The 14,015-nt window shown below is 36.3% G+C and overlaps 1 protein-coding gene across 1 annotated transcript in view; it reads right to left on the reverse strand.

The window, feature by feature from the left end:
- DSG3 (desmoglein 3) overlaps nucleotides 1-14,015 on the reverse strand; it is a 34,887-nt gene that overhangs the window by 4,831 nt on the left and 16,041 nt on the right. Inside the window, exons 8-16 of the mRNA XM_077135718.1 lie at nucleotides 13,797-13,925; nucleotides 13,348-13,533; nucleotides 10,834-11,105; nucleotides 10,071-10,210; nucleotides 8,732-8,959; nucleotides 6,846-7,106; nucleotides 2,464-2,603; nucleotides 2,094-2,157; nucleotides 503-750 (exon numbers count right to left, since the gene is read on the reverse strand). Coding sequence (XP_076991833.1) covers nucleotides 503-750; nucleotides 2,094-2,157; nucleotides 2,464-2,603; nucleotides 6,846-7,106; nucleotides 8,732-8,959; nucleotides 10,071-10,210; nucleotides 10,834-11,105; nucleotides 13,348-13,533; nucleotides 13,797-13,925 — 1,668 coding nt within the window. The remainder of the gene's footprint in view (nucleotides 1-502; nucleotides 751-2,093; nucleotides 2,158-2,463; nucleotides 2,604-6,845; nucleotides 7,107-8,731; nucleotides 8,960-10,070; nucleotides 10,211-10,833; nucleotides 11,106-13,347; nucleotides 13,534-13,796; nucleotides 13,926-14,015) is intronic.

The raw sequence follows: 14,015 nt of genomic DNA on the forward strand, positions 1-14,015 counted from the left end.
GTCATTTCTCTGTTCTGTACTTCCTGACACTTCGTTCTTCTCATCACTGAATTTCAATCTCTTTCCTTCTTGTTCCTATGTGTTTTGGGGTCATTTATTCAGTGGTACTTTAACTTTTGGGGGGCATGGACGCTTTTGAAAATGTGAAGAATGCTTTCAGAAAATTATATGCTCACATATTCAGACAATCTTTATTGTATAGGAAATACAACATGAACTGTGCTCTGCTTTGTATTTTAAAAAAGTTGTTTTTCCAATTGGAGGGATGAGGTACCTCTTGCTATATTCTCTCACTTTGTGGCTGTCTACCCATTCTCCCTTTGACAAATGACATAATTTTGGCACACCTTTGGTTATTAGTATTATTAGGGCAGGAAGAAAACGTATTTTTTCCTTACATTTAAACAAACTGTAGAAAAAAACTGTAAAATTGTATAGTTAAATAAAAAAGATCTTTAATGTAAATAAGTTAATGGCACATAAAAGTTTTCTGCCAAATTACCTGAGAAAAGTAGGACTCCAGGAAATTCACGTTGATTGCTCCCTCTGCATAGTCCCTGTTGGTTCCTCCAGTGGAATGCCTCGTTCTCATTGTCCCGGACTGTCCGGCAGAGCAGGTGCCAAGGCCAGCAGCTGCTCCAAATCCTGCAGCGGTCCCAGATCCCGTAGCTGCCCCAAGCCTGGTAGTCAGTTCTATTCCTGAAGCTCCTTCTGCCACTGTCCCTCCTGCGTATGTATTTGTACAGACTTCTAAAAACAGGAGAGAAAATTCCCGAACATTTCATGCTGTGATTTACTGTATTTTTGGACTAGTCTTTGATAGTTAGGTAAAGCAACTAAGTGGGAGAAATGTAAATTATGTGAGTAGGAGTGATAAGAAGATCCTACAGTCTGTGATATGCAGTAACAGACGTGGGGATAGTGGTAGAAAAGTAAGTTCTTTAATTAATTAATTAATATTAAGTAAGAGTTCAAAGGAAATAGATTTGCAGTGACAAGAATCAGAAATGGAAAAATTAAAACAGAAAATATTTGACAAACAACTGTGGAAGGCTGTTTTCCATGACTGTTTTGTCTTCATGAAAAAGGGAAATTATAATTAAGCAGTCATATTGATTCATTGAAGAAGTAGAGAGGAAACAGCTCTAATATAATCATGGAAATTAGCAAATGCTAATTTGGTGGTTTGGTACTTAAAGAAAATTTGATGAATTATGACTGTTCTGCCTGTTACATTGTACTTTCACAGAAAGCTATTTTTATAAAGAATCCTGAATATATTTCTCTATAACTTAGTGCTGTATAATTATAATGGGAGAAGCAGGTGAGGATATGGTAGCTGACAAAGGGAGGTAGTTACATATTTGGGGAGAAGTCATGTAAATGTTTGCAGGTTGGACATGAAGAAGCAATTTATTGGTGAGTATAAAATTAAGAAAAATCTTAGTAATAGGCATCAGCTCTTATTGTTCCTCTAGCTTACACTTAGTTATGACATGGAGCTAATATGAATAAGACAGTCACTTCGTAAAAGCAAAGAAATAAACAAATTCACCTGTCTGGCAAAATGAGTGATCCCATCCTATTGTGACTGAACACAAAATTAGTTATTGGACCTAAATCAGATTACTATTACTCTGGGGAAGAAAAAAAGGGAAACAGGTTTAAAGATGTTCCCACATGAACTTTAATATGACCAAATATTAAGAATAGATACGGTTGAATGGTGGCTATGTATATGTTTGTCATATTTTCCTTTATATTTTTTATATGTCTAAAATCTTTCCTGATTAAGAAATGATAATTTATTGCCTGAGAGCCATACTTCAGTTTATTAAAGTTTGGAAAAGTTTAATAACTTCAGATTTTTAAAATGGTGGTATTAGGGGGTTGATGAACTCTTTGAAGCCAGAGATATGACAAGGAGTTGAGTAATGTGCTTATTTTAAACCAGGGTTTCCTATTTCAATAGTAACATTTCCTACCACATGCACACACATGCACATTACTGAGAAAACACTTTCGAGCATTCTTTTGAATACTTCTTATTTAAGCCATTATCACTTTCAAAAATAAATTTGATGTTCACTTACCAGAATTTTCCATGAATTCGGCTCCATTAGCTGTTATAAGTGGCACAGAAATATTTGTGATTTCCTGAAAACCATGTTGAAAAATAAATATGCTTAAAAGTGAACCAGATTCCATTGCAATATAGTGATTTGTGGCTTTTTGAAAATGGCATTAAAAGAAACCCAAATTCTTGCAGGAGTACCCACTTTTATGGTTTGACATCTGAAGAGCTCAACTCCCAAACGGCTCTATCTGTTTCAGCACTGACTCTCAAATCGATGGTCAAGAAGTCTATTTTTTAATTATTCCACTGACCCTTTTCCTATCTCAATATAAATTGATTTTTTCTCTATATGTTTGAGATCAATGTTTTACACACTGGACACCCACCTTGTCTTCAGGCTGGGCTCCTTCGATTCCCCACTGATGAAGTGTTCCTTCGGAACCATCAGGGACTGGGATGAATCCACTTGCAATGCCCCCTAGAGGGCCTGCCCCACAGCCCCAGGTCAGCAGCAGGAGGGGAGCCACTAATAAGCAAAACAAAATGAAACAAAACTTCAGCACATTTGAATCCCTTGGGAACTGTTTGACATGACAGTTGTCCAAGATGTTACCAAGATAATGCAATATGTTAAGTAATTATGGAAAGTTCCTAATAGAAGCCAAAATGAGTTTTTACATAAATTGGTAACCACACTAAAATTTCATATAATTATGACACTGAAGGAGACAGATCTGATCACTCATTTTATATGTACACTGTTGTCTTAAAATAGGCACCGTTTGAGGAATGGGAAAATAAACATGGCAGTTTGGATCTTCACTCCTTCTCTTCAGTATATTTTGTGACCGTTACATTTGTTTGTACATGTTGAGGCTATGTTGGGTGAATACACAGGTGGGTTCCCAACATTTTAGGTGGGCATGACAATGGTTTAGAATCTGGTCTCTATTCCTTAGTAAACAGTAATTAACCAGCAATAGCAGTTACTTTTGTTTGGCTGCCTGTTTTTCTTTTTCTTTTATGTATTTATTTTTGTGTGTGTGAAGGAGTCCAAGCAGTAATACAAACCTAAATGCTTTGATATGTTTTGAGTAAACTCTGACTTCTGAACTGGATAGCAGCCTTTCTATAAAACTCTCTCAGCAAATGGAGTGATCATTTAATAAATGACCATTACTGTACTCTTAATTGCAATTTAACAACCTTTAGGTTGGAGGGGCTTCCTGCCTGTGTAATCATTCCTTCTGTGCATATCAGTCCCATGTTGGCAGTAGAGATTAATGTCATACTCATGCTGATGGACCAAGAGAGAAATATTCTTTCTTGAAAGTAGGTGTTTTCTATGCTCTCTCATCAGTGCCACGGCCAACCCCCTGGCCTCCCAGGTTGCCTGTATCCTAATGTTTGAACTCTGTCCACTTTGAGGCAGCTGGATGTAGGAGTTTAAGAACACAGGCTCTGGAGTCAGAGTTTTAGGGTTTGAGTTTTGGCTCCACCACTCACTAGCTGTATGACATTGGGAAGTTATGTAATGTCTTTGCCTCAGTTAATTCATCCATAAAATGGAATAAATAATATCTATATCACAGGCTTGTGGGAGGATTGAATGAGTTAATATAGCACTGAATGCCATGATGGTTTGCTGGCAGTATTAGGATGGACTTCATCAGTTATGCAAATTAGGTCAGTTCTCTCTCTCTCTCTCTCTCTCTCTCTCTTTATACACACACACACACACACACACACACACACACACACACACACATGAAAAAATAGGCCAGGTGTATACAATAAAATAGATTGGGCATAATTAATATAGTTTCTCAAAATTTAATATAATATTCATATAAGCGATACTTCTTCAGGCTGTCTTTATTTAATACCTTCCTCACATCTATGATTTATTAAGTGTGTGGAAAAGGTTGAACATTGTGAGTTGACAAAGTAGTTTTGAAGGATGATGAATGTACACCTGGATGGTCAATATTTTTAGATGGGCATAATAATCTTTTAGAAATCTTGTCTGTAACATTGTATGGTTTCTATATGTTTCCAGAGAAAATTTTTAAAAATGTTGTGTGTATTTCTATAGACTGAAATGGTATGTTGTGTTGTGCAAATGGTGTTTTTGCAAACCATAAGATCAAATGAAGTAGTTATTATTTTGGAAATAGCACAGTATATTTCCTCTGACTGCCATCCTTTTCATAATACCTAATATGTCGTAGCCACGCATATTTGGACATGCCACACAATTCAGAACCCAACATTTCAAAATCAAACTCAAACCTGAGCTTCCTCTGATGTTTTCAGTTTTGGTTAATGGCTGCAGCTACCACTGACTGCCAGGCATAGAAACCTTAGTTTCCTTTGGACTTATTTTCCATTCTTCCTATCCATCCTTGGGCACCTGTGCTTTCCTTTCCTCTCTCACATCAATCTCTAAATCTGCCCTCCATCATATCTCCTGTTCTATTACAATAACCTCCTAACTATTCTTTCCTTCTAATTTAAAATACACATTGCTCCCAGAGTTCTTTCTAAAATGTGAATACAATCGTGCTAGTCTTTTATTCAGATACCTTCAGTAACTCCCCTTTCTCATAGCTCATAGTCCAAACACCATGCTGTGTATGTATAGCTCTTTTAAATTAGTCCCAGCACACTTTCCATCATCTTCATTTTCTGCAGTTTACCCATGCATTAGTCTCCCAAAGCTGCATGATTCCTAAAACATGACAAGCATTTTCTGGTCCTTGGCTCATACTGGCACCCTTCCCTCCTTTTGTGCTTATTTCCTACTCATTCAATTTGACCATTCCCCTATTCTGTGAAGCTTTCTCTAATATCCCCTCTTATTTTGTATTTTCTACTATTATAGCTTTATAACTGTTTTCATGTAGTTATACATGTATAGGTCTATGAATTGCATGAAAATCAGAATAGCATTTTATTTTTTTCAGTTAGAATCTAGCCTGCGTAGACTCACATATAGGTACTTGAAAAATCTTTGTTGTTGTAGTTGGCTAACAAGATAGCAGAAAATTTAAACTCTATGTTTGTTGATTTCAGCTATTAAATAGAGTGATATATGATTACTTCAGGATAGTAAATGCCTCCGGGGAAGGAGAAAGAGAAAGATATGGTATGTGTGTGGGAAGCCACAGCCTGTATCTATAATTTTTTCTTTCTTTTTAAACCTGATACAGAAAATATAGCAAACATTAAGATCTTTTAAGCCTGAGTGATGATTATATGTATGCTTGTCTATAATATTATCTACTTTTCTGAGGTTTTAAAATACTTAAAAAATATTTCATAAATTAAAAAAAATTGAGGGTGGAGTGGACTTGGTCATCATTAAAATTCATTTTAATTTGAAAAGTCTTATGATTCTGTAATAAAATTAGGGAAGTGACTGTGAATTTATCAAAGATTTCTCACTTATGCATGTATTTGTCACAATACAAAATAAGAGTTCTATTTTACTGTATGACATTCAAAGTCTGATTTGGTTCACAAGACTTTGATTCAAATGCAATTTTTCAGAAATCTGTCTATTGAATAAAATAGTTTTTGCTTGTATTGGGAAATTACATGTGTGTAGTCTTCTTTAATGTGTTCAATGAAACTTTATCCTATTCAGTGTGAAACCCCCAAAGAGGGTGCATTTTTCGTGTGGGAAAGTTTTAAAGAAATGCTGGATTAAACAATAACTTCTCAGAGTTTGATTTGTTAATGAACATTATAAAGCTTGAAGCCTGTAATATTCTATACATTTTCCCTAAATTTATTTGATGAGTAACCTCTTCATTTTAGCACTTCATGAGACTTGAAGATCAATAAAATACTTAAGAAAGAGCTTTACTATGGGATAAAGTCATTATCTGGACTGGGAACATTCTTGGCTGTACATAGAGAGTGTTAATGAATTATTTTTTTTCTCCTCCTGATTCTCTTGTGCTTTTTTTTAATTGTGAAAAATAACATATATACAAAAAAGCAATAAATTTCAAAGCATACCACAATAATTCGTTGTAGAACAGATTTCAGAGTTTGGTAGGGGTTATGGTTCCACAATTTTAAGTTTTTCCTTCTAGCTGCTCTAAGACACTGAAGACTAAAAGAAATATCAATATAATGATTCAGCAGTCATAATCACTTATTAAATTCTGTCTTCTCTGCTATAGCTCCATCTTCTCATCTGATCTTTCGCCCAATCTTTAGAGGTATTTGGACTATGCCCAATCTAACTTTTTCATGTTGGAAAGGACTGTTGATAATATGGGATAGGAAGATGGAACTAGTTGATGTTCTGGAGAGGCTGGCCCCTCTGGGTTTCAGGACTTATCTGGCCTAGGAACCCATTTGGAGGTTGTAGGTTTCTGGAAAGTAATCATAGTTCTTGTGTTGTGGGTTTTTTTTTTTTTTTCATGGGCAGGCACCAGGAATCAAACCCAGGTCCCCGGTATGGCAGGTGAAGATTCTGCCACTGAGCCACCATTGCACCCCCTTTGTGCTGTTTTTTAAACATCTGGAATATATGACTTGATTTGCTGTGCTACCGATATAGATTGTTAGTAGGTGACAACTTAAACGTTTCACATTCTTCCTGAAAATGCCATTTTCCTTTAGCTTTGCCTATCAAACCATGAGAGTGTATGGATCTTTATGCTTTTGGCAATGATTGCTGGCAGCATGAAGACCTCTGACCACGATTTTCATGAATGAAAACTTCAACATAATGAAATAACAGTGCACTCACGCAGAAGCATCAGAAGACCAAGGATGATAAGGCCGATGGCAGCAGGTCCCAGTTCCCATGATGACAGCGTCTCGTATATGGGCTCATGGTCTGTGCTGGTGTCAGAAGTCCTGCAGATGTCCCTGTCATCACACTGGCAGACTTCCAGAGTCAAGCTCTCTGGGGTCTCGCATTGTCTGGACTGTCTGTCCGTAACGAGGAGGGGAATTCTGTATTCCCCAGGAGCAATCTGCTCCTGGCCTCTTAGCAGTGCTGAGGTAGCTGGAGAAAAACAATCATAGAAATCAATGGGTGGCTTTAGCTCTTAAAACATTTTTGTTGACAGTGCTAGAGTTGCCCTAGAGATCACTGTAACAAATAACGGGAATGAAAGAAGAGTAAAATTTGGGCATTTATGAGGTTACAAAGGGTTTACGTTTGATAAGTCTGTCTGCCCCTACCTCCTTGGCCTTATCTCTGTCCAAAATGGGCTCATTATTCTCCACAGTGCTTTTCTGACCAAAGAAGATGGGAGACGGGCATCTTTTAAATATCAGGCCCCCTCTCTTGAGACTTAGCCACTCTCCTGTATGTCTGGATTAGTCTCTGAACTCCTGCCGTGGCTTTCTCTTGTGTCCGCTTCACGCCATGTTTTTGTGCCTCAGTTACCAAGACTGAGAGTCTGCTCTGCTGCTGCTACTTCTATAGCTCCTGGCAGTCATTATCCAGAGAGCCTGGAGCCCACTGTGCAGGATTCCTTTGTGGTGATGGCCTGCACCCTATCTCATCCTGCACATCCACTGCTTTCTATTCACCATTGCTACTTTCCCCCTTTCTAAGTAGGATCCCAGCGGCAGCTCTAGTAAGCTGCAGTGCTGTGTTGCTTGAAGCGTTCTTTAGCTCACGAGCCCTTTTTCATATTGTGCCTGGCCTGCCCGGGCAAGGCAGTGTAGCTTTGTCCAGCCTCTGGGAGAAGGTGTGTCAAGTGCCAAGTCCTGGCTCTCTCTGATGTTTCTTTAAGCAACCTCTTTGGTTATGTATCTGGTAAACCCAGTTGGAGCCAAATGCTACATGCATAATTAAGAGATTAGGTCCCCACACAGGATAGGTAAGACCCAAGGGAAGAAGGCCGTGGAGGATAAGATCCTTTTGGTCCTCTGGCAGCGGCTGATGCTTATGACTGGAAGGCACCGTAGATCATATGATTGAAAGAAAGCAAGACTGGTTCAGCAAAGGACCAAAGAAAAGTGAATTAGTTGACAAGGGATTTGGAGAAGCAGCCTGATGGTCATTATAAAATCTAGAAAGGGAAATTCGTAGTTAGTCTAATGTTTGCTTCTTTGAGACTGCTGGAAAACATAGGGAATATAAAATTAGCATGATAAAGATGAGGGAAAAAAGAAGGATGGATTAGCTTTTCTGTACTGGGCAATGAGTTTATGAATTCGAGTTCACCATGGTCTCTCAAGATCGGTGACTAATGGCAGACTAAGTACCACATACAGGCCTTGATCTGGCAGCCTTTTCCATTGCTTCATATCTGCTCAGTGCTGCCCATTTTGGAGAAGTTTATATATTTAGAAATCTAGACAGCTCTTTAATAAAATAGATGTTTAGCTCTGATCTTTTTTGATGTGCTGTGTAGGTAGAAGTAAACACATTAAAATATAAAAAATATTTAAAAAAAAACAGATTCCACATGGAAAACTGAAAATAGTAAATGGTGTTAATGTGTATCATATTTTTTTTCCCCTCTGTAGTGAGCAGAGATCCAAAAGGTTAGGACCACGTCTTAGTTGCAAAGAATTTTTTCAATTATGCTTGGAAAGGACCTGCTCCCAAATGAGCTGTTGTCCTTCTGGAAACCTAAAGAAGTGACTTTTATTTATGGAAGCAACTTTACTTACCATTTAGTTCTGTGATTCTCCACAAAACTGGCAACTTGAGCGGTTGTTCCTCCAGCAAAAATGTGTAAGGGCCAGAATATCTATCGTTGTCCCGTGCTCTAGCTGAGACAACAACTGAAGGTGATGAACTACAAATTGTTTCCTTTTCAAGGACAATTTTCGGACAATTTTCATTAAAATCTGGTACTTCAACAGATACAGTGCCTGTGGAAGTTTTACCGGTGTTTTCTGTGAAAATGACATTTTAGAGTTAAGTAGATGTAGAAGACAAGTTATAAGAAGCAAAATAAATCTTTTAAATTTCTCTCATGGTAGCCAAGTAACTTCTCTACTACTTCTCTGGTAGTGACCAAGTTAGTGTGTCTTCTCATGAAAAATTATATTTAATATTCTCAGAAGTAAGAGTTGCCATCCTACAACTAATTTGGTAAAAAGCAAATTTAAATATGCCAAATTGGCTGGTATCTCTAATGAGTGGTGCTGGCTATTAATTTAATATGCTTGAAGCCAAGTCCTATAAGATGATGAATTATTCACTGATTAAAAATCAAATCAACACACAAAAATAATAGCTTTTTGAAATGTGTCCTATTGTGTAAGTCCAACACTGTATGAAAGACTTTTCCTCTAAAGCTTGAGCCCACATATTTGGAATAAATGATTATCTGTTTTTACTATACAAATAAAAATTTATGGAAAGAAATTTAAGAATACTGATGATATTATAAAAAACAATAAAATAAAACCTTCTCAGTGAATGGAATTATGAGTAATTTCTGTTGTTTCCCTTAGTGTTCTTTGCTCTAATCCCAGGTGGTATGCTTTCCTGGTGTTTTTTGTTTGTTTTCATTTGTTGTTAAAATAATTTCATACCTAGGGAAACATATGCATTCAATGACTATTATATATATACTTTAAAAACATTCTAGAAAAGGAGATTTTATTGTACAATGATAAAAGCAAATGAGGTCTTTATAACTAACTCACAGAGGCACCTCACATTTGAGTTGAGCTTCTCTAATGGGCTTTCTATATGAATCTTTATCTATCCTCTCAAATCCAGGAATTTCTGTGTGTCTAAAAATTCCTGCCATAACCATAGGAAACCATCGGATCAGAATACAAAATTCACTAGTACTACATATTCCACTGACAAGCTGGAATGCTCAATCTTCTATTCAGGATTCCATTGCCTTAGATTTGAGATCCAAGGCCCCTAAGATAACTTTCCTACCTAAAGATAAAGGTTATATATTAAATAGTCATAACCATCTGTTTATGAAGAAATACCAACTGGAGTAACATTTTTTTCTAAAATAAATGAAAATATTTCTCTTACCATCTATGGCCAGAACCTCAGCTGTGATTGTCTTGTTAACTATGAAAGCAAAATCTCGATCTATGTTTTTGTTGAATTTGATTTGTGCAGTTTTTGAATCTATGATTAGAAAACCGCCACTGTTATGTCCCATGGCATATCTGTCATACATAGAAAACAGTAAGAAATTGTTTATGTTACACATTGAATGGAAACGACTCATTTTATTTTTAATACATTTATATTTAATATGACATTGAAATATGCTTTTATAGGACTAGAAAATCAACATATTAGCCTGAATGAGCAGTATTTCAGAATCCTTAAGTATGTGTTAGTCCGAGTTTTCAACTTTCTTCTTTCTGCAATAGAATAAAATAATAACTGTGCCCTTGACCTTTATAAAGGTGTTCTTAAATGTTAGGCTTATGTGTCTCAGCATGTTGCAGTTCTGTCTACTTGAAATTTGTTCTTTTGGTTAAACATTCTCCTTTTTTAAGACTCAACTGGAAGTTTCTGTGAAACTTTTTCTTGTTTTTTCTAGACAGGCTAAGGCACTCTTCTCTTAGTTACTATTTCAGTTTGTGTTTAGGTTATCTTTGCTTGTAGCACTGCATATTCTAATGGTTTAGCTACATGTGTCTTCTTGAATTATCCAATTCCTTATCTTGGCCACTTTTGTGTTTCTTTGTATTTTTGATATATAATAAATTCTGTGTTATTTTGTAATAGTCTATAGCTTAAAACTACAACAAGGAACAATAAGAGGTAAAAATAGTCCTACCTGACATTCGAGGCAGCTTTGCCAGTGTCTTCATCGATGGCTTGATATGTTCCCAGGATATAATTGGCCAATTTTTTACTACTTATGCCTTTCTGTACAGTAAATGTCTTAGAAGAGGGACGAAATGCAATTCCTTCTTTCACATTTATTACCTGAATTGTGACTGGAGTTGACTGGATTCGATATTGAGAGATAATTGATTGGTGAAATTCAGCTTTGTTTTTGACAGCGATACCAAGTTGCACATTTTGTAGTTGCTCATAATCTAAAGCCTAGAGTAAAAATAAAATTAGAAGGAAAGAAGTGTTACAAAAGTAAGAGCCGGCAAACCCAGAACAAGACAAGTAAATTCTATGCCAGATTCTATAAATGTATTTCTATATAGAAAACAGTTTCAGAAATCATAGTAATGTTGAGGCAGAAAGCTTTAGGATTTTTACCTCATGAGATCTCATTTTGGTAATGGATTCTTACAAAATAGCATACCTCTTCTAGACTAACAAAATATGATGATAGTCTCTTTAGGCTTGTGGTACAGTGGAAAAAATCCCATATTTGCTGTCATAATATTCTGTGAATTCTGGTTCTACCACCCAGTAGCTATGTGGGCACAGTATTTAATTTCTATGATTTTCAAATTTCTACTTCTGGAAAGAAACTTATCTCATCAGGTTGTTATAAGAACTGAATAAATTAAGGCCCATAATATATTCCTAGACATGGCAGATACAGTTTCTTTCACAGAATTTTCATGGAATACATGTGCGATAATGTCTTACCTGATTCCTTGAGCATTACTAGGTGCTCAAGCAAACAATCTTAATAACCTTGGTTGGTAAATGGGCATCTACAAAGCAGCAGGTTGTGACCCAACAACTCTTTGTGGAACACTGTTCAAATGGTCTTGCATGATAACCAGTGATTTGACCTTCTAAGTGTGGTGACCAAAAACTAAGGCCTGAGAGATCCCAGCTTAGCTTTTCCCATTGACTAGTAAACTTTTTGAGGGTATTAATATAAGAAAATGCTCATTCTGACTACCCTGTGTATCATTACAAATATTTCAAGCAAGAGATCTAGATTTTGGTTTTAAGTTTGCAGTAACTAGCTTTGTGTACTCAAGCATTTCCCAGTGGAAAGGAAAAGAAAGATGTGTAACCAGGTAATTATGATACAAATCTGAGGAGGGTGAACTTTATCTTAAAGGCAGGCTGGAGATTATGAACCTGGCTGCATATTAGAGTTCACCGAGGAGTCTTCATGAATGGCTGATGCCTGGGCTTTACCGCAGACCAGCTGAATGATTAGTTCATACACTCCCGCTCTCTAAGAGAGATTGCAAGTGATTCGAATGGGCAGTCAGGATGGAGTACCACTTTCACAGCCAATGGAGAACTAGGAAAGGTTTTAAAGAGGAGGGTAAGTGGTCCTAAATGGTTTTAAGAAAACAGTTGTGGACTGATGACAATGAGGAGAACACACTGAGATTGGAGATAGGGTCACCCTTTATGAATTGTTACAGGCATCTAGGAGAGAGGAGGCAAGGCTGGGCTAAAGCACAAGCAGTAAGAAGGAAGAAGAGGCTCAGGCTCTGAGGACAATTTCTAGGGCAGAATTGACTGGCTATGAGGAAATGTCAGGATTCAAGGATAAGGCCTAGATTTCTAGCTTGAAAAATTGAATGACACCAATATGTGAGATAGGACTTCATAACAACCCTTGCAAGTGAGGAGGGCTGTTGCCTCCTCTCTGAAAAGTAGAGTAATAAAGAACTCCCTGTATGACTCCCAGCTATCCACTGGTTGAGGGAACATGATAGGTCTGTCACTGAATTGAACTCAAGGAATTAAAGAAAGAAGTTCCCATACAGTCCAATGTCCTATGCCAAGGAATATTCCCAAATAATTGTTATTTCTTCTAATCTATAATATATCAAGGAGGAAATATCATAAATTACTAATTATGGGGAATCTGCTATAGCCAAGCATGCTAAATGGAAGGTTTACTCAATTATTTATTTTTTATCCTGTAGATTTAGTTTATAAACTCACACTTTCTAGGAAAAGTTGCATTGTTTTCCTCTTATGACTATAGCTAATCCATTTAAAATGGATTGACAAACTCACAAGTCACAAATTCTATCTCTCCTTAACTTCAATCAAATTGTAGAGAGTGAATGAGTTTCAATCAAGAAATGTGTTTTATTTTCTTGGGCTTAAAGTAAGCACATTTATGAACATATATTTGTAAATATATATAAAGTATGCGTGCTTGTATTTATCATAGAAAGTATGGGTGCTTGGAAGGTAATATACCAACATGTTTAAGAGCACATCTTTAAATAATAGTGCTATCTGGTGATTGAAAATATTCCACCTACTTTTATATGTTTTCCAAGTGTCCTTAATAAAGTGGTAATATTATTATTAAACAAATAAAATTTATTTTGTAGAAATTATAACTTTAGCTTTATACAATTTTTTTTTTAACCACTGAAGGGAAATCCAACCATACCTTAACCACTTTCAGGATGCCGTCATTAGTTCTGGGATCAGTTTGTATTTCAAACCAATTCCCATCATTTCCAGAGGTGAAGAAATAGACTGCAAGCCAATTTTCTGTGAACTCTTCATCCCAATCTATTACTTGAAATCGAAGTAATTCAGAATTTAGAGTATTTTCCTCAATATGTGCTGAATACTAGAAAAGAGAGAAGCAGAATTTAAGCTTCAATGTCAAATGTCACCTTAAAGGATGGTACTTCTTATAAGTAACATCAATCATTACTTCTCAAATTATGTATTGTATCCTTTCTGGTTGCTGCTGCTTTCTTACCGAAGAGTTTATTTTTTAAAAATGCAGAGAATTTAAATAAAAACCAACAGTCAGGCAAATATTGAATTAGGATGACAAAGTATTAAATTAAATATATAAAAATTATTTTCTGGAAGCGAAAGTAGTACCTGAGATTCTCTGAACACTGGGAAATTATCATTGACATCCTTTACTTTAATCCTACATTCACACTGAGTTGATAGTCCTTCTCCATCTTGGTCTGCAACCCTCACAACCAGATGATAACTGCTAACTTGCTAAATTTGGAGAAAAGAAAGAAAAACAATCAATCTCTGGTGCCAAGAATATTTGATTCTTCCAGGTAAGGAGGTGAGAATATTTAATCT

Source organism: Tamandua tetradactyla, chromosome 18 (assembly GCF_023851605.1).
Source record: "Tamandua tetradactyla isolate mTamTet1 chromosome 18, mTamTet1.pri, whole genome shotgun sequence".
Classification (NCBI taxonomy): domain Eukaryota; kingdom Metazoa; phylum Chordata; class Mammalia; order Pilosa; family Myrmecophagidae; genus Tamandua; species Tamandua tetradactyla.